This window comes from Nerophis ophidion, linkage group LG12 (genome assembly GCF_033978795.1).
Source record: "Nerophis ophidion isolate RoL-2023_Sa linkage group LG12, RoL_Noph_v1.0, whole genome shotgun sequence".
NCBI classification, from domain to species: Eukaryota; Metazoa; Chordata; class Actinopteri; order Syngnathiformes; family Syngnathidae; genus Nerophis; species Nerophis ophidion.
In genome coordinates, this window is record NC_084622.1 from 50,039,151 (window position 1) to 50,060,490 (window position 21,340).

General features: G+C 41.8%; 1 protein-coding gene across 1 annotated transcript in view; it reads right to left on the reverse strand.

Annotated features, from left to right (window-relative positions):
• The window catches only part of LOC133562846 (NT-3 growth factor receptor-like), a 98,473-nt gene extending 78,960 nt beyond the window's left edge, over nucleotides 1–19,513 (reverse strand). The window contains exons 1-4 of the mRNA XM_061916653.1: nucleotides 19,482–19,513; nucleotides 17,148–17,222; nucleotides 8,569–8,640; nucleotides 5,628–5,699 (exon numbers count right to left, since the gene is read on the reverse strand). Coding sequence (XP_061772637.1) covers nucleotides 5,628–5,699; nucleotides 8,569–8,640; nucleotides 17,148–17,222; nucleotides 19,482–19,513 — 251 coding nt within the window. The remainder of the gene's footprint in view (nucleotides 1–5,627; nucleotides 5,700–8,568; nucleotides 8,641–17,147; nucleotides 17,223–19,481) is intronic.
• Between the last annotated feature and the right edge of the window lie 1,827 nt (nucleotides 19,514–21,340).

Here is a 21,340-nt window from a genome sequence, read left to right on the forward strand (position 1 = left end):
TGCCGCAGTATTTGCCCGCGTCCACCTCATGTTTGATGTGGTCGGTCAGATAGAGAAGGCATGCATCAGTGGAGTGGTTAGTTCTGAAGGCGGATTGGAATTTGTACATTAGTTTATTAGTAGTAAGGTATCTATTAAACTGTTCATAAACTATTTTTCCCATTACTTTTGAAATGGAACTGAGAATAGAAACAGGTCGGTAGTTACCAGGTTTTAATTTGCTTCCTTCTTTATAAAAGGGGGTTATGCTTGCTATCTTGAAATCCTTGGGTACTTGGCCTTGTTTGATTGAGAGGTTTATTATATGAGTGATTATTGGGGCAATGGTGGTGGCAGAGTCCATGAGGAATCTGGAGGGGATTTTGTCAAGGCCGGTGGCCTTGTTTGGGTGGAGCGCGCTCAATTCATTAAGCACCTTGTTAGCTGAGACCATTTCTAATTTGAAATTGTTGTTTACTCCTAGCTTTCTGTAGAAGGCTCTAATGTGTTCCTCCACCAAAGCGACCAGAGTGATGGGACACCTTGTTAACGAGAGGTGTGGCTATGCTGGTGAAAAAGGTGTTAAGTCTGCTTGCTACCTCCATTTTGTCTGTAATGAGGGAGTCACCCTCCTTGATGTTGATAAGTCTGGTTTTGAGTTTCTGGCTGTATCCAGGAAGCTGGTTGTTGTGACGTTTGGCTGGCATCGTGGTGCGGGTTGCGTTCTCTCGTGGATGCAGCGGAATGGAACAAAATGTTGAGATAAGAATGATGATTTATTAAACTACAAAAAAAACTAAGAACAAAATCACTTGCACTAGGCACTAAGACAAAACCAACAGAACTAGCATGTGAGCTAGAAGGAACAAAAGACGCTAGCATGTGAGCTAGGGAAACAAACAAACAAAATAGCATGGAAGCTAATCGAGTTAAAAAAGGTATTTACCACAATGCGTGATAGCAACGTCACCTGTTGCATGGAAAGCAAGTTTTTACACTGCGAGACTGAATGGCAAACAAAGGCAGGCTTAAATACAGGCAGAAATTAGGAGTCAGGTGCGCGACGAAAAACAAGAAGCAGGTGACACTAAATGCATAACTATGCAACGAAACAAAACAGGAAGTGCCACTAAGGAAGTCACATAACAAGACGAGATACAACAACAGAACCAAAACCAGCTGGGGTGCAGGCACTGGTGCCAGCCGAGGAGCAGGCACTGGTGTCAGCCGGGGAGCAGGTACTGGGGCCAGTTGAGGAGCAGGCACTGGTGCCAGCCGAGGAACAGGCACTGGTACCGACTGAGGAGCAGGTACTGGTGTCAGCCGAGGAGCAGGCACTGGTACCGACTGAGGAGCAGGTACTGGTGTCAGCCGAGGAGCAGGTGCTGGAGTGAGATGCAGCATTGAGTCTGGTGCTGGAGTGGGATCCAGCATAATGTCAGGTGCTGGAGTGGGATCCAGCAAAAAGTCAGGTGCTGGAATAGGATCCAGCACAAAGTCCGGTGCTGGAGTGGGTTCCAGCAAAAAGTCAGGTGCTGGAATGGGATCCAGACCTGGACTAAGACTATGACACAGACTCGGACTAAAACTTGGACTCAAACTATGACTAGGACTAAGACTGGAACTAAGACTGGGACTACGACAAGGACTAAGACTAGGTCAAGGACTAAGACTAGGACCAAGGCTAAGACTTAGACCAAGACTTAGACCAAGACTTAGACCAAGACAAGGACTAGGACCAGTACTCGAACTATGACTATGGCTAGGACTGTGACTGTGACTACGGCTAGGTCTAGGGCTAGGACTTGGGCTACAACTCGGCCTCTGACTCAGACCACGAGTCGGACCACGAGTCAGACTAGGACTACAACTTGGACTAGGTCTTGGGTTAGGGCTTGGACTAGGGCTTGGGCTAGCTACAAGTGCAGCTAGCCGCGGTGCCAGTGGAGGCGGCCTAGGAGGTGGTAGCGGTTTGGCTGGACAAAAGACCGGTGGAGGAGGTCTAGCTGGAGTTTGAGGCTACCAGCACTAACCCCCCCCTCAAAAAGCGGATGCCAGACGCGTTCCTCGTGGTCTGAATATCCCTCTAGGGGTGGGTGGAGGGAGGTAAGGACAGAGATAGACTGGGTGGGAGGAAAAGTAACTGGGGGCGGGGCCCAAGTCACAGGTGGCGGGGTTTCAGAAAATAAAGACTTATATTTGGACTGAAAACAAATGGCTTTAAGAAGCGTTATGGCTTCATTTAAGCCCCCTGTGGAAGACTGAGGGAGTGCATGTTTCAAAAAAAACTCCTCGTCTCCACTATCTTCAGGAGACGTTGGAGGAGTGACGTCACAACTGAAGTACCCGTGACTGACAGGCCAGCCGGAGGAGTCAATAGAGGGACAAAAAAAAACTATTACCAGACATGTAGGGTGACTCCTGGACGGGTTGGAAATGGCTGTGTCCCTGAGAGAGTGATGGTGGGGTGAGCGTGTCTCCATCGCGAGGCGAAGCCTTCCTCTGCGACTTCCGCCTTCGCTGTCGAGTGCGAGCAGGGCGAGAGGGAACATCATTGTGCCAATTGGAGTCGAGTGGGGCTTGGAGACCTCCAGGGCCCCAGATCATCTCCGGCATGTAGAGAAATGTCCCAGCCTCCACCGCTTGGGCTATCTTCCCCGTAAAGTCATTGAATTCTTCGATTCCCAATGCGAAGAATGCAGTGTACTGTGCAGTGTACTGTGACGTTTGGCTGGAATCGTGGTGTGGTTGCGTTCTCTCGTTGATGCAATGCAGAATGGACACAGCGTAAAGGTAAGAAAATATTTATTTATACTAAGAATAAACTAAGAACAGAAATACTTGCACTAAGGCACTAACAAACAAAACCAACAGAACCAGCATGTGAGCTAGAAGGAACAAATAACGCTAGCATGTGAGCTAGGGAAACAAACAAAATGGCATGGAAGCTAATCGAGTTCAAAAATGTATTTACCACAATGCGGGATAGCGACGTCACCTGTTGCATTGAAGGCAAGTTTTTACACTGCGAGACCGAATGGCAAACAAAGGCAGGCTTAAATATAGGCAGAAATTAGGAGGCAGGTGCGCGACGAAAAACAAGAAGCAGGTGACACTAAATGCATAACTATGCAAAGAAACAAAACATGAAGTGACACCAGGAACTAAGGAAGTCACATAACAAGAGATACAACAACAGAACCGGAACCAGAATATGCCATGATCCGAGTAGCGGATCATGACAGTTGTTGAGAATTTTCCATAGTTCACGTGGCTTATTTGTGGTTTCCTCTATTTTGTCGTTGATATATATATATATTTTTAAGGATTTAATCAGGTTGTTTGTCTTATTTCTTAATTTATTGCATTTCTTTTTGACCATTGAAAGGAGTGATTTGAGGTTATTATGAATGGGTTGTTTATTTAATTCGGTTTTACACTTTTGGTATTAGAAGTATTTTCTGTCTCTGTCTTTTATGGCAGCTAATAGGTCTGGATTGATCCATGGTTCGGAGCGGGCTTTGATCCTGACTGTTATCACTGTAGCCATATTGTTTAGTATTGCTAGGAATGCTGTTTTGAAGCAATCCCAAGCATCTTCAACCAGGTTGCTCGTGAGCACAGGGGACCAGTCCCACTCACCTAATTTAAGGTTCAAATCATCACTGGAGTATGTTTAAGGGATCTGGATTGAGCTGTTATGTGGCCATTGGCTTTGGGTTATATAGTGGTCGCAAAGACCACAGATCATGACCCCACTATTTTTTATGTTATGCCGGTCTGATGTGAGGATGAGATCTATGGTTGATTGGGTGAAATCACACACCTGTGTGGGGAGTGTTATTAACTGGGAGAGAGCGTGTAGATTACAGAACTTGCTCTAAGATTTGAAGACAGGCGCATCTCTGCGTTGAATATCTGTGCACAAATCTCCAGTTATAATTTTCTCCACGTTGTCTACACCAGCTAAGCACTCTTCAAGAGCACCATAGAAATCCCTCTGATTAGGGAGTCTGTATACAGTCCCTATCAGTTTAGTGTTTGTGAATTTGATTTCTGCCCACACAGATTCAAGGGCATTGTGGTTAAGATGAGAGCGAGTTATGTATTTAATATCCTGGGGACTATACATACAAACACCACCACCATGTTTATTCCTGTCCTTTCTGATGACCGAAAAGTTTTCTATCTCTATTTCTGAGTCAGAAATACTTCATTTAATTTAGTTTCGGAGAAACACAGGATTTTTACCTTATTGTTGTGGAACATTTCTCTGATTTGGTCGAGTTTATTTCCAAAGAGGCTGTTCACATTAACATGGATGATGTGTAGCCGACCAAAACCAAAAAGAACATCAGAGTCCGTTGGGGAGAGGTACTGTCCATAAGATGGAGGGATGTTGGTTGTTATTGAGGTTTGTGTGGCAAGACTTGGGGGAGGGGAAGAGAGGCCAGGTAGGAGTGGTGGGGGTTGACGTGGTTTTCGCGAGTTTTGGTGAGGTGGAGAACAATTACCAGGGATCCACAAAGAGTCCCCCGAAACCTGTGTAGGCAGTGGGGGTTCCAGGTTACGCGGCGATGACCCTCAGGATTTCGGGAGAGGTAAAGAGGACCTCCGCACTGCTGACTTTAATGGCGGCCAGGGTGTCGTCAAAAGCCATTACGCCGTCCGCCACCGAGCCGCTGTCCTCACCGGTGTCTGAGCTGTCTTCCTCCGTCTCCGGGGCGCCAACCGCACCGATGATCGAAATGAAGGCCTCCGTCGTGCCGCCGACCGCCGGAACGTAGGTGAGCTCGTGTGGTGATGAACAAGTGAGAGCTGGCGTAGGTGGAGAGCTAATGTTTTTAGCATAGCTCCGACGAGGTCCCGCAGCTACGCTAGCTTCCTCGGCGTCGTTAGCAACAACATTGCTAGGCTTTGCCAGGCGAGACAACATTAACCGGGTGGTTATTGGTCCAGGGTTTAGTTCAGTGTCTCCTGAGAGTAGAAGTAACAGTAAAATTGTAGATTTTCGGTCTATCCTACCAGTCAGGGGCTTGTTTCTTCTGTTCCGATCCGCTGTGAGGCATGAGTGGGTCACGTTACCTCCGAAGCCCAGGTGCTTCGCCGATGAATTACCGAGGAGGTAGAAATCGCAGTGATTGTCCATTTCGCGTTCACGACTCTCACTTCCAAGAGGGTATTGTATCCATGGTGGTTTCAAATATAAATCCGTGATCCACAGTAGAAAAATGAGGAAGAGTGGTATGATCCGAGCGGTGGATTGTATTCCCGAGCGGGATCGAAAGAAAATGCGACTGCTCATCTCGGGGTCCAGGGCCAATCTGTCTTTCATTTCAGAAATATGTTATTTTAACACCATTGATTTATACAATTATTTACCGACGCTTTTCTTTTGACTGACCTGACACCAATTACATATTAATCGTATCTTATATTGTTAAGATTTTGTTTTTACAACAACATCTAACACATTACGTTTAAATTGGATGTTATATTTAAATTGACCTCTTTATGTAATAGAATAAGAGCTCAGTGCACACAATCCAACAGGCTAACTCATTTTGACCTTGCTTATCATACACATTGCCTATATAGTATCAGTTTTCAGTTGTATTTACTGTAATCTTTGGAAAATGACAACTTACAGTTCAATGAGTTGGACGTTTTCAAAGCTCTTCCAGGACAAAGTCGTCAACATGGGGTTCTTGGACAGGTTTCTGCGGGACAAAGTATAAGAGTAAAGCATTTGTAGAAGGGATTGGAAAAATAGATGATTATTAAAATCAATGTGTGCTCTCCGTCAGGCGGGTGGGTGACAAAGCAGATACAGTGTTATAGCAAAACCTTGTCCAGATCTGTTTTAGTAAAGCAATTTACAATTGCGAAGTTGTAACAGCTGTTTCTAATAAGCAAAGCCCATTGTTAATTAGTGCAATAAGTTACTCTGTACTTGTTTTTAATTTGTTTTGTTTCAATGACTATTTACTACACTCAATTATTGTTTGTGGCCACCTATTTATTGGCCACCAAAATTTCCCACGCAGAGAAAAGTAGTGTTATAAACCTTGTCCACACTGCCACCCTGTATAACATGGCCAACATCCTGAAGTTTTTATTATTATTTTTTTCACTGAGTTTGCTGCAATGATGCATGATGTTGGTAGATGACCCCGGATTTCCACTGGATGCATAATGGCTGCGGCGCCGCTATTGGATGGCGTCGTAGCCTAAATGTTTCCTTTCCAGGCAATGTTTCAGTTTCAACTGCCTGCGGACGCACTGCTTCATGGATCCAGAACGACTCTGACAGCCCAGAGTCTGCCGTAAAAATACACGGAGCTTTTATTTTTGCCAAATGCCGGAAAAAGCCGCAGAAATTTCGCACGGATGGGATGAGGGCGACAAGAAGTACAACACAAACAAAATAAATGTGGTTGATTTTCATAATAAAACACCGTTTTTAATACTGGCTTACTGACTGCGCAATTCACCAAATGTTTATCGCAATCACAATTTTGGCTGTCACGATTACATGAGGGTGATCGTAAGCGACTTACTATATTAACTATAATTCTGATAAACGATAAAACACAAAACATTAAGGACATAGTAACGTCATTCCTCTTTTACTTCACAGATCACGTCCTCAAGATTGATCTTTTACAGCAGGGGTGCCCACACTTTTTCTGCTGGCGAGCTACTTTTCAATTGACCAACTCGAGGGGATCTACCTCATTTATATATATCATTTATATTTATTTATTTATGAAAGAGACATTTTTGTAAACAAGTTAAATGTGTTTAATGATAATACAAGCATGTGTAACACATATAGATGTCTTTCTTTCACGAAGACAAGAATATAAGAATATAACTAAATACAGAGTCTCGGAAAACTAGCGTGCACAAGCGATCCCTCAGAAAGCTGGCGTGCACATCACTTGTGCACGCCAGCTTTCCGAGACTCTTATTTTGTTAGCGCAGGCAGCATGAAGCAGGGCTTTTATTGTGAAGATAGGAAATGTGCAGTCGGCCTTTAGAGTTTTGACGGAAGGGACGGCGCGAAAGTCTGTTGAAATAAAAAGTGTTTCTCGCCTTCCTCACTGTCATTTTTTCATAATAATGAACTGGCAGCAGCCATCGTCATCTCACAAGACCCTCGGGTGCCGTGAATGTCAATAAAGCAAGCTACGGAATTTGCCGCCAATGTTTTTCTTGTAAAGTGTATGGAAGCTGGATGAATTAGATGCCAAAAACCAACCACTTTCATGTGGTATTGTACAGAAAGGACAACTTTTTTTCTCCTCCATTTGAAAATGTGGGCGTTATCATCATTACTGTCCAATTCCAATCAATGCAAGTCATCAGAATCAGGTAATACACCAACTTATATTCTTGTCTTTGTGAAAAAAAGACATCTATATGTGTTACACATGCTTGTATTATCATTAAACACATTTAACTTGTTTACAAAAATGTCTCTTTCATAAATAAATAAATATAAATGATATATATAAATGAGGTAGATCCCCTCGAGTTGGTCAATTGAAAAGTAGCTCGCCTGCAGAAAAAGTGTGGGCACCCCTGCAGTAGAAAGATGGAGTTGGGAAGCTTTAGCCTTTAGCCACACAAACACACGGTGATTCTTTGTTTAAAATTCCTGGAGGTAAAACTTTCCTATGGATCAGAGCTCGGTCAAGCAAACATGAATCATGACGGAATGTCAACCAGCAGATTTCGGTGAGAAAATTGTGGTTAAAAAGTCAGTTCTTACCGGAGAAAAGCTGAGTTTGTGCAGTCGACTCCCCTGAGACACTGCGCGTCAACACACCCGTGGAGACACCCTTCCGACTAATATTAAACTCACTAAAACACTAGCAACACAATAGAAAGATAAGGGATTTCCCAGAATTATCCAAGTAAATGTGTCTAAAAACTTCGGAATCCGTTGTTTTTTTTTTTTAACTCTTTTTTTTTTTTTTCTTTATTCTAGTCCGTCACTATCAATATCCTCAAACACGAATCTTTCATCCTCGCTCAAATTAATGGGGAAATTGTCGTTTTCTCGGTCAGAACAGCACTTTTTGTTGGAAGCTCCCATTAAAATCAATGTGAATAAGTAAGGAGTCCCCACACGGGTGACGTCATCGTCTGCGACTCCCGGTAGAGGCAGGGCTTTTCTCTTAGCAACGAAAGTTGCGAACTTTATCGTGGATGTTCTCTACTAAATCCTTTCAGCAAAAATATGGCAATATCGCGAAATGATCAAGTATGACACATAGAATGGACCTGCTATCCCCGTTTAAATAAGAAAATCTCATTTCAGTAGGCCATACATGACACTTTGAAACAGTTGTCGATAAAAGTAGTGAATTTAAAAGTACATGAGTTTAGTTTTTTGTAGTTTTATTGTCGTATCAAATAGGTTCATGGAAATGCATTGATATTGGTGACGACTACTGTTATTCAGGTACCGTGACAACCCTAGAGGAGGGGTTATATACGCACAATTTGACTCCAAATTGTGTGAATGCCTACACATATTGTAAAGGTTTTTTCTAAAGTGACACAAGTGGGAACACTTACATGTAACTCAGTTGTGGGTTGTTGAAGAAATCACTTGGCTGGACTGTCTGTAGGCTGCTGCTGGTCACAGTTCTATAATATAAACAAATGTACAAAAATAGAGAGTGTGAGACATGCTGTGTGTGTGTGTGTGTGTGTGTGTGTGTGTGTGTGTGTGTGTGTGCATGTGTGTGCAAAACCCAAAACCAGTGAAGTTGGCACGTTGTGTAAATCGTAAATAAAAACAGAATACAGTGATTGGCAAATCCCTTTCAACCCATATTCAATTGAATAGACTGCAAAGACAAGATATTTAACGCTCGAACTGGAAAACTTTATTTTTTGCAAATATTAGCTCATGTGGAATTTGATGCCTGCAACATGTTTCAAAAACCCTGGCACAAGTGGCAAAAATGACTGAGAAAGTTGAGGAACACTCATCAAACACCTATTTGGAACATCTCACAAGTGACCAGGCTAATTGGGAACAGGTGGGTGCCATGATTGGGTATAAAAGCAGCCTCCATGAAAGTCTCAGTCATTCACAAACAAGGATGGGGCGAGGGTCACCACTTTGTGAACAAATGCGTGAGCAAATTGTCCAATATTTCTCAACAAGCTATTGCAAGGAATTTAGGGATTTCACCATCTACGGTCCGTAATATCATCAAAAGTTTCAGAGAATCTGGAGAAATCACTGCACGTAACATTGAATGCCGGTGACCTTGGATACCTCACTTCAGAAAACCACTGTCAGTAACTACGGTTGGTCGCTACATCTCTAAGCGCAAGTTAAAACTCTAACATTGCAAAGCGATAGCCATTAATCATCAACACCCAGAAATGCCGCTGGCTTTGCTGGGCCGAGCTCATCTAAGATGGACTGATGCAAAGTGAAAAAGTGTTCTGTGGTCTGACAATAGTGTATAAACCAGGAAAAGTCACCTCAACAGTTGTTGTTTTTTTGTCGAACGGACCATAGTCCTTTGCTGCGCTCATCTGTTCTTATCAACTCATGTCCTGTTCTCTATCCCGATGTACAGGTAGGAACTAAAGTGTGGGACTGTATAACTAAAATAAATAACAAAATATAAAAAATGTGCTATTTTTATATTGATATTTTTTGTCCAATAAAATTAAGATTCATCGAGAGGAGCCAGATGAGGTGGTCCGGGCATCTGGGCAGGATGCCACCCGAACGCCTCCCGAGGGAGGTGTTTAGGGCACGTCCAGCCGGTAGGAGGCCACGGGGAAGACCCAGGACACGTTGGGAAGACTATGTCTCCCGGCTGGCCTGGGAACGCCTCGGGATCCCCCGGGAAGAGCTAGACGAAGTGGCTGGTGAGAGGGAAGTCTGGGCTTCCCTGCTTAGGCTGCTGCCCCCGCGACCCGACCTCGAAAAAGCGGAAGATGATGGATGGATGGATGGAAAATTAAGATTTTAATTACTGAATTAAATTACTCTGTGGCATAAAACCTGCAAATACTTGTTTTTCTCAGGTTTCCCTAAGTTTACATTTTCACACTTTGCACTATTCTGTTACACTTTATTAGGCATTTATTACATATTCTTTATAGGTTGTTTTTTTTAGCTTGAAATTGTCATGACGCGGAGTTGAACCCGCGTTTCCTCGGCGGCTGGAGCTGCGTGCGCCTCTACTGACAGCGCACTCAGACACGCCCTCACTCGTGCTGAGTGCAGCACGCCCAAGCAGCAACGAGCCTGCAGCCTATCAATAATCAACACACCTGGATTTGATGAGAGGGAGCAGCATAAAGACCAGCAGACCCGAGGAACCTTTGCCAGAACGTCGCTAACCTTCCAGTAAGCATCACATCTGGCATTCCCTGTTTTCCAAGTGATTTTCTGGCCCTTGTTTTGCTCTATCTCTCCGTGTTTTCCCCTGGTTCATGTCCTTTTGTATTTCCTCAGTGACTCCCCTGTCCTCCATGATTGTGTCTTGTCACTCAACTCCCATCTGGATTCCCGACTGCTCTCCTCGATCCACGATCTGCCTGCTCGGACCTAGACCACGCTGCCCTGCTCTTGTCCATGACCTCTTGCCTGTCCACGACCTGCCTCTTCACCTTGCCTTCTTGGATAACGACGAAAGATACAACCAACATTTACATATATAATATTACACATAGTCTACACCAGGGGTGCCCATTACGTCGATCGCGAGCTACCAGTCGACCGCGGGGGGTGTCAGTCGATCTCGAGCCAGGCTTTTAAAAAAAATAGACCTAAAAATTAGTGATCATCAATCTTCACCAAGACGTCACTTAAATGACATTCACGGTACCGGAGGGTCTTTTGAGATGACGCTGGCTGCTGCAAGATCATTATTATTAAAATATGATCAAGAGGAAGGCGAGAAACACTTTTTATTTCAACAAACTCTCGCGCCGTACCTTCCGTCAAAACTCTAAAGGCCGACTGCACATTTCCTATCTTCACAATAAAAGCCCTGCTTCATGCTGCCTGCGCTAACTAAATACAGAGTCTCGGAAAACTGGCGTGCACAAGCGATCCCTCAGAAAGCTGGCGTGCACATCACTTGTGCACGCCAGCTTTCCGAGACTCTTATTTTGTTAGCGCAGGTAGCATGAAGCAGGGCTTTTATTGTGAAGATAGGAAATGTGCAGTCGGCCTTTAGAGTTTTGACGGAGGGGACGGCGCAAAAGTCTGTTGAAATAAAAAGTGTTTCTCGCCTTCCTCTCTGTCATTTTTTCATAATAATGAACTGGCAGCAGCCAGCGTCATCTCACAAGACCCTCGGGTGCCGTGAATGTCAATCAAGCAAGCTACGGAATTTGCCGCCAATGTTTTTCTTGTAAAGTGTATGGAAGCTGGATGAATTAGATGCCAAAAACCAACCACTTTCATGTGGTATTGTACAGAAAGGACAACTTTTTTTCTCCTCCATTTGATAATGTGGGCGTTATCATCATTACTGTCTGATTCCAATCAATGCAAGTCATCAGAATCAGGTAATACACCAACTTATATTCTTGTCTTCGTGAAAGAAAGACATCTATATGAGTTACACATGCTGTATTATCATTAAACACATTTAACTTGTTTACAAAAATGTCTCTTACATAAATAAATACATATAAATGATATATATAAATGAGGTAGATCCCCTCAATTTGGTCAATTGAAAAGTAGCTCGCCTGCAGAAAAAGTGTGGGCACCCCAAGTCTATACTCATTCCCTTTGAGTAGTATAAACACGCCACGTATTCCTCAAACGTTTTTAATAAACCTTGTAAACCGCAGTCCTGCCCTGGTTGTCACCTCCTTCCCTTCTCTAGTACATAACAGAAATAGGTTATTTTTAAGTGTTTATTGTGATTTTAGAGTTTTGTTTACATTGACTCATTGTTTTCCATGCCTGCTTTGACAATTGCATTCCTAGTGTGTGAACATGAGTGTGAATGCTGTCTGTCTATCTGTGTTGGCTCTGCGATGAGGTGGTGACTTGTCCAGGGTGTACGACGCCTTCCGCCCGTTTGCAGCTGAGATAGGCTCTAGCACCCCTCGCAACCATGTAAGGGACAAGCGGTAGAAAATGGATGGAGGGATTCATTCCTGCCTCGATAGTTGTGGGCATTTTAATCAGAGGAAGATTGCATTTGAAAAATTTTTTTTTTTAACATTTATCATATTCTTCTCAGGTCACAAAACATATCAAAAATAATCGATATCGAACGATATGAAAATAACTTATATTGTGATATAGATTTTAGCCATATCGCCCAGCCCTACTACATCCACATTATATCAACCATCACAACGTTTACCTTGATGGCCTGATTTTTAAACTGAAATTAACCATAAGTAAGACTTCACACACAATACTCAATATTTACAAAACTGGAAACTACAGGGGTCTTATGAATAATACACAAACATTCTTCTCAAACTAGTTCATCATCAGGTCAGCTTAATCATGCCTCAAAAAGTTTCTGCATTCTCAAATTAAACTAACAAGACTGCTCCCACTCTTGACATAGTAATGTTTTTTTCTAAGTTATGTTTTACTTTACCGTCAGAACATCTGAAGCAGTAAATACACACAGCTTTAACTTACAGTCTGTAGACATCGATGGCTTGCCTGCTGATGGCAACATACAAACCCCGTTTCCATTTGAGTTGGGAAATTGTGTTAGATGTAAATATAAATGGCATACAATGATTTGCAAATCCTTTTCAACCCATATTCAGTTGAATATGCTACAAAGACAACATATTTGATGTTCAAACTGATAAAAAAAAATTTTGTTGCAAATATTCATTACCTTTAGAATTTGATGCCAGCAACACGTGACTAAGAAGTTGGGAAAAGTGGCAATAAATACTGACAAAGTTGAGGAATGCTCATCAAACACTTATTTGGAACATCCCACAGGTGTGCAGGCTAATTGGGAACAGGTAGGTCGCATAATTGGGTATAAAAGCAGCTTCCATGAAACGCTAAGTAATTCACAAACAAGGGTGGGGCGAGGGTCACCACTTTGTAAGCAAATTGTCGAACAGTTTTAGAACAACATTTCTCAACGAGCTATTGCAAGGAATTTAGGGATTTTACCTTCTACGGTCCGTAAAATCATCAAAAGGTTCAGAGAATCTGGAGCAATCACTGCACGTAAGCGATGATATTACGGACCTTTGACCCCTCAGGTGGTACTGCATCAAAAACCGACATCAGTATGTAAAGGATATCACCACATGGGCTCAGGAACACTTCATAAAACCACTGTCAGTAACTACATTTGGTCGCTACATCTGTAAGTGCAAGTTAAAAATCTACTATGCAAAGCAAAAGCCATTTATCAACAATACCCAGAAACACCGCCGGCTTGGCTGGGCCCGAGATCATCTATGATGGACTGATGCAAAGTGGAAAAGTGTTCTGTGGTCTGACGAGTCCACATTTCGAATTATATTTGGAAACTGTGGACTTGGTGTCCTCCAGAACAAAGAGGAAAATAACCATCCGGATTGTTGTAAGCGCAAAGTTCAAAAACCAGCATCTGTGATGGTATGGGGGTGTATTAGGGCCCAAGGCATGGGTAACTTACACATCTGTGAAGGCACCATTAATGCTGAATGGTCCACACAGGTTTTGGAGCAACATATATTGTCATCCAAGCAACGTTGTCATGGACGCCTATTTTTATTTCAGCAAGACAATGCCAAGCCACGTGTTACAACAGCGTGGCTTCAGAAGTAAAAGAGTGGGAGTACTTTCCTGGCCCGCCTGCAGTCCAGAGCTGTCTCCCATCGAAAATGTGTGGCGCATTATGACGCCTAAAATACAACAGCGGAGACCCCGGACTGTTAAACGACTGAAGATCTACATAAAACAAGAATGGGAAAGAATTCCACTTTCAAAGCGTCAACTATTAGTTTCCTCAGTTCCCAAAGGGTTATTGAGTGTTGTTAAAAGAAAAGGTGATGTAACACAGTGGTGAACATGCCCTTTCCCAACTACTTTGGCACGTGTTGCAGCCATGAAATTCTAAGTTAATTATTATTTGCAAGAAAAAAAATTAAGTTTATGAGTTTGAACATGGCTTCACGGTGGCAGAGGGGTTAGTGCGTCTGCCTCACAATACGAACGTCCTGAGTAGTCTGGGGTTCAATCCTGGGCTCGGTATCCTTCTGTGTGGAGTTTGCATGTTCTCCCCGTGAATGCGTGGGTTCCCTCCGGGTACTCCGGCTTCGTCCCACCTCCAAAGACATGCACCTGGGGATAGGTTGATTGGCAACACTAAATTGGCCCTAGTGTGTGAATGTGAGTCTGAATGTTGTCTGTCTATCTGTGTTGGCCCTGCGATGAGGTGGTTACTTGTCCAGGGTGTATACCGCCTTCTGCCCGCTTGTAGCGAGCTAGGCACCAGCGCCCCCCGCAACCCCAAAGGGAATAAGCGGTAGGAAATGGATGGATGGCGTTTGAACATTAAATATCTTATCTTTGTACTGCATTCAATTGAATATGGGTTGAAAAGGATTTGCAAGTCATTGTATTCCGTTTATATTTACATGTAACACCGCTTCCCAACTCATATGGAAACGGGGTTTTTAAAACAAATAATAAAATGTATCCTTTTGCCTTTATGCCAAATTATGATGTAAAACATGTTAAATTCACATCTTCTAGTTTTGGCTCTGCCAGGGAGACATTCAACTTGAACTGCCTCATCCCAGAAAGAACAGCATCCGTTTTATGGCCCACCTTCGTTTCTGACAACTTTTAGTCTCTTATTGGTCAACGCTGCTTTAGTGAGGGTTTAGAGGAAGGGGGTGTGCGTCTGTGTGCGCAGACTAGCGCAGACTAGCGCAGCCTGAAGCAGTTGGCGGACAGAAAAGAGGTCATTTGAGTGTTGTAACGCAGTGGTTCTCAACCTTTTTTCAGTGATGTACCCCCCATGAACATTTTTTTAATTCAAGTACCCCCTAATCAGAGCAAAGCATTTTTGGTTGAAAAAAAGAGATAAAGAAGTAAAATACAGCACTATGTCATCAGTTTCTGATTTATTAAATTGTATAACAGTGCAAAATATTGCTCATTTGTTGTGTTTTTTCTTGAACTATTTGGAAAAAAAGATTAACAAATAACTAAAAACGTGTTGAAAGTGATTCAATTATATAGAAATATTTCTCCACATAGAAGTAATTATCAACTTGAAGTGCTCTTTTTGGGGATTGTAATAGAGATCCATCTGGATTCATGAACGTAACTCTAAACATTTCTTCACAAAAAAAAAATCTTTTTCATCAATATTTATGGAACATGTCCACAAAAAAATCAATCTGTCAACACTGAATATTGCATTGTTGCATTTCTTTTCACAGTTTATGAACTTACATTCATATTTTGTCGAAGTATTATTCAAAGAATATATTTATAAATGATTTTTGAATTGTTGCTATTTTTAGAATATTTTAAAAAAATCTCACGTACCCCTTGGCATACCTTCAAGTACTCCCAGGGGTTGAGAACCACTGTTGTAGCGTGTCCCCTTTTTATGCGGATTTATCTGCTATTGCAGATAATGTTGTCAGTTTGTAATATACACGTTTTGTGGGTATATTAAAATGTACTTTCTCAACTTAACACATTTTGATTTGAGAGGAAAATACATTTATTTGAGAGGGCTTTGCTCTTTCTTGTCCCTATGTCACAGGCCAGTTCTGGCCCACAACATCATTTTATCTGGCCCGCAATCACCTGGGAATTATATGTGTTAATAAAATACTCAATAATTTTTCACTAAATGAAACAGATTTTTTTTATTTTATTTTGACAGAAAAAAATATATGTACTTCTTGATATTGCATGCCTTTTAAAGTTCAATAGTATCCAATATTTCAACCAATATTACTGTATATTATCATACTTTCTGTCTTAATAAAGATAAATTAAAATGCTTAACTTACAGCAAACTACCAATGAAATTACCGTATTTCCTTGAATTGCCGCAGGGCATATAGTATGTGCCTGCCTTGAATTACTGCCGGGTCAAACTCGCTTCCCAAAATAATTAGCTTAGTATTACCGCCTGGTCAAACTCCTGACGTCACGAGTGACACTTCCTCTGTCATCATTTTCAAAATGGAGGAGGCTGATTTCAATACCGGTAATTTGAAATCGCATAAAGGGAAGAAGATTAAGAGCTATTCAGTAGGATTTAAGGTCCAAGCTAACATCACACTCAAATTTTTACGGCATATCTTTGGTAAGTGCCCGAGTGAGAAAAAGTTTTAAAATAATTAACGCATGCTTACTTTTACTGCATGTCTTTGGTAAGCGCTGGAGTGAGAAGAGGTTTTAAGTTAATTAGCGCCCCGGCGGCAATTCAAGGAAATACGGTAATAAAAATGATAATAAATCGTACAGTGTTCTTTACAGCATATAACAGTAAATTGAAAAAAACTACCAGTTTTTGACTGTAAAATCTACTGTTGCTGTTTTTAACTGTATATTACTGTAAATGGAAAGACGGTACATTTGTTTTTACGGCAGCTATATTGCCAGAATAAAAAATAAAAACTTGTACTGTTTTTCAATTAACAATATAATGATGTGAAAAAACAATGTCAATTTACAGCAAAATTCTGGCACCAAAGCTGCTAGGTTTTTTCGTAACGCCCCTTCCCCCCAAAAAATAGTGGTACTTTTTTTCCATTTACCGTAAAATGTTGTAAACAACACAAAAAAAATATACTATACTTTACAGTAAAATTTTGTAAATGTTAAGTTTTTACTGTAAAATCGACAGTCTACTTAAAACAATTTATATAATTAATAATGAAATCCAGAGGCAAATTCATACATAATTCGCTGTTACAAGCGCACCTCTGATGGAAGCCATAACTGCGAAGTGGCTCTCAATGAAAACCAGTTTGACATCCCTGCCCTACGTGAGCATGAACTGATTAAACAGTCCAGCTGCGATCGGTTCAATAGCCTGAGAACCTATATTTTGGGTATTAATTGGAGAGACCTAAATTAGGGTAAGGCAAGGGTAGGGTAATATGAAACAGGTGACAAAAAAAACATTTGGAGGGAATTCTTAATGACATACAGCCTCTGCAAGCCAGTGAACAGCTCCATGTGAACATCCTGTAATGTCCGAGCACCGGTCCAGTTCTCAAAATGTCTGAAAAGAAGCACACAATGAATTCATTATCAGAGAGTATATGTACTTTACAAATTCAACTGCAACATCACAGAGTACACCTTTCTATGGCGACCTCTTGCCGATAGCAGCCACACACATTAATGTTATAAGTTTGTCGTGAGCGGCCGCTGATTTTGCATCACATCCATCCATCCATCCATTTCTACCGATTATTCCCTTTGGGGCCTATCTCAGCTACAATTGGGCGGAAAGCGGGGTACACCCTGGACAAGTCGCCACCTCATCCCAGGGCCAACACAGATAGGCAGACAACATTCGAACCAATTTAGTGTTGCCCAGGGGCGTCACTAGACCTAATACTGTACTGGGGCACACCTTGGGCACAAATAATTCATGTGAGCATGCAAAGCGTGCAAGCAAAAACATTTTTAGCACTTATTTATCATAAAAAATACATAAATAGTGCTTTAAACTATGAAATCATATCAGATTATGTTGTATGGATCTTTGATTAACCACCTGAAATTAACTAATGCATTTGACCTACTTGTGCACTTTTTTACTCCAGACTTCTAAACTGCTACTGGTAAAAGCAAAAAGGAAGAGCAATGAATCTTTTTTAAATATTTATTGCAGTAATCATCTGCAAATTTAACATCTACAAAAGTAAAACAAAAAATAAAGCACCCCTACATCTCTGGGTTCTTTTATATTATTTAATTTCCATTTATGGCAATGTGGCTAATCCTATTTCAGATACACAAAACTATAAAATATACACAAAACAATAAAGCCACAGTAGTAAAATAAATGAACAACTGTTGTGTGTCTGTTCAGGGAATCATTTTCTGAGAAGTAAACTGTAACGTCTCCTTTTCATTTTTGCAAAGTGGTCAATCACTCTGGACAGACATGGAAATATTACAGTAACTGTTATACAGTTGACCAGTGGTTCCCAACTGCTGGGTCGTGACATAAAAGTGGATTGTGTGTCATTTTCAGTGAGTCCAGTCAGATGTGTGCATGAAAAAAAAAAGTTTAGGGAGAAAAAAATCAGATTGTGGCAACAAAACCAGATTATTTTAGCCTTTTTTCTAGTGACTATTAGTGAGTATTTTAGCAAAAGGCAAACCGACTAACAAGTTGGAGGAGGACTCAGGACAGACATGGAAATATATTTTTAAAAAATCTAAATGGGGCAACAAAACCCGATATTTTCAGCCATCTTTTTGAAAACAAATACAGAAATGTTACTATTTTTTCTGGAAATAAAACCAGATGCTTTAGCTGTAGCCATTTTTCTGGTGACAAAACAAGATTATGTTAGTCAAAGTCACACCGATTAACAAGACATGTCCACCGTGCTATTTTTCTGTGAAATAAACTTGAATGATTTAAAAATTTGGCTCACGATTTGATGATATGGAAAAATGTTTTTCTTCCTGAAGATAAAGCATTTGAGAAGCACTCAACTCACACATGCTTACTCCAAATCATCATTGATGCAGAACCAGCAGACAATAACCAACATTATGTTTCTTGTTCATTGGAAATTCCCCCGACAGCTCGTACAGCAAATGAATATGTTTGTCTTGATACAAGGAAGAACGTTAGCAAACTTAGCATCAACTTAAGACAATGATGTTGCCTAGCTAGCTAGGACTTCACTTACATCTCTCATTCCTGCTGCTTCTTCTCTGCTGCGGGCGAATAACTTTCTTAAATCCATCTAGGAGTTACAGTTTGAGTCATATCAAAATCAAAATATTGTAATTAACAAATTGTTGTTGGCTAACGTCACCTACCTCACGCAGTAATTCGAACCCCCCCCCCCCCCCTCTCTCTCTCTCTCTCTCTCTCTCTCAACCGAAGTCTCGATCCACACGTGAATAAATTACCATATTAAGTAGCCATGTGCTCACTGTTTCGTGGAGTGAATACAGTAGCAATCAATTACCATACTAAGTAGTATGTGCGCTGTTTTCTATGTTATGTAGACTTAAAACTCTGAAGCATTTTTTTTTTATTGGTGAAATTTTTACTGGGGCACTGCAGATCAACAGTAGGGCACGTGCCCCAGTGAAATATGTCTGGCGACGCCCCTGGTGTTGCCAATCAACCTATCCCCAGGTGCATGTCTTTGGAAGTGGGAGGAAGCCGGAGTACCCAAAGGGAAGTCACGGGGAGGACATGCAAACTCCACACAGAAAGATCCCGAGCCCGGGATTGAACCCAGGACTACTTAGGACCTTCGTATTGTGAGACAGATGCACTAACCCGTCCTCCACCGTGCTGCCCGATTTTTGCATCCCGAAATGTTTAATTTGTTTTATTCTGTAATTTCAAAACTTGCTCAAAATGAATTGTTTTGTGTTTCATTCAATAATGTTCGTTTTCCTTTTACCGACACGCCCCACTTTTACATTAGCCACGTGTTCAATACCAACGTGTTTTTGACGACCCTGCCCTTCAAACAGCATTTAATAGTGATGCTCGCTAGCTAGCTACGATGTGGACGTTTGCATACGCCAACCTTTCCCTCAATTCTCAACCAATCAGCTAGCAGCAGCTATATACTTTTAGCATATCTAACTACAACGCTATTCGTTATGGGCCCAACCACCGCAGATCCTGGCAGCAATCCACACCTGTTGAATGTTTTGCAACAAATGGGGTTTATTCTCCTTTACAGACTGTCTGTGTTTGTGAGAAAGGTGAGTGTTAATGACCCATTAACAATAGTCAATTAGGAAATGATGCTGAATATTTCAGCGTTATTACACAGTACTGTATGTGATATTATTTGCTTGTATGGTACACTCAAAACTTTGTTGTGAGACTAGATAATATTACTGGGAATTGGTAGAGCGAAACTATAGTGTCGGACTACTATGATTGAGGGGCACTTCTGTTTTCTCGCCAGACAGATGTCGGAAGAAGAAAAGGACAGCTTTTATGCATCATTCCCGTATTAACATGTTCCTCCTTTGCAGTTTGGTTAACTGTGAAAGTCACAAAAATGTTTACTGTCATGAAACAGAATATTTTTATAACAAGCTGAGCTTGTTATAAAAATACCTCATCTTGTTTTTATAACGAGATTAGCTTTGTGGCAGAGCGAAATGTCGAGTTGATAACTTTTTGTGAAAAGTCCTTTGTTTGATATGTCATGGCAAAATATGAGGGGCCGTTTGGGACCATATTCAGAATGACCTCTTACATACACAACTGAAATCCTCTCTCACATCACTGAAATTCTCTCACTCACACTACTGAAATTCCTTCACACGCATTACTGAACCCCTTTCATACACACTACTGAAAACCTTTCACACAAACACACACGCACACGCACGCACACACATCTATCAATCAATCAATGTTTACTTATATAGCCCTAAATCACTAGTGTCTCAAAGGGCTGCACAAACCACTACGACATCCTCGGTAGGCCCACATAAGGGCAAGGAAAAATTCACACCCAGTCGGATGTCGTTGACAATGATGACTATTAGAACCTTGGAGAAGAGGAAAGCAATGGATGTCGAGTGGGTCTAACATGATACTGTGAAAGTTCAATCCATAATGGATCCAACACAGTCGCAAGAGTCCAGTCCAAAGCGGATCCAACACAGCAGCGATAGTCCCGTTCACAGCGGAGCCAGCAGGAAAACATCCCAAGCGGAGGCGGATCAGCAGCGCAGAGATGTCCCCAGCCGATACACAGGCGAGCAGTACATGGCCACCGGATCGGACCGGACCCCCTCCACAAGGGAGAGTGGGACATAGGAGAAAAAGAAAAGAAACGGCAGATCAACTGGTCTAAAAAGGGAGTCTATTTAAAGGCTGGAGTATACAAATGAGTTTTAAGGTGAGACTTAAATGCTTCTACTGAGGTGGCATCTCGAACACATGAACACACGCAAACGCACGCGCACACACACACACACACACACACACACACACACACACACACACACACACACTAATGAAATCCTTTCATACACACTACTGAAAACAAACTCAGTAGTATGTGTGTATGAGAGAAAATATATTTCAGGAGTATGTGTGAAAGGTTTTCAGTTGAGTGTATGAAAGGATTTCAGCAGTGTTTGTGAGAGAGAGAGAAATCTGAG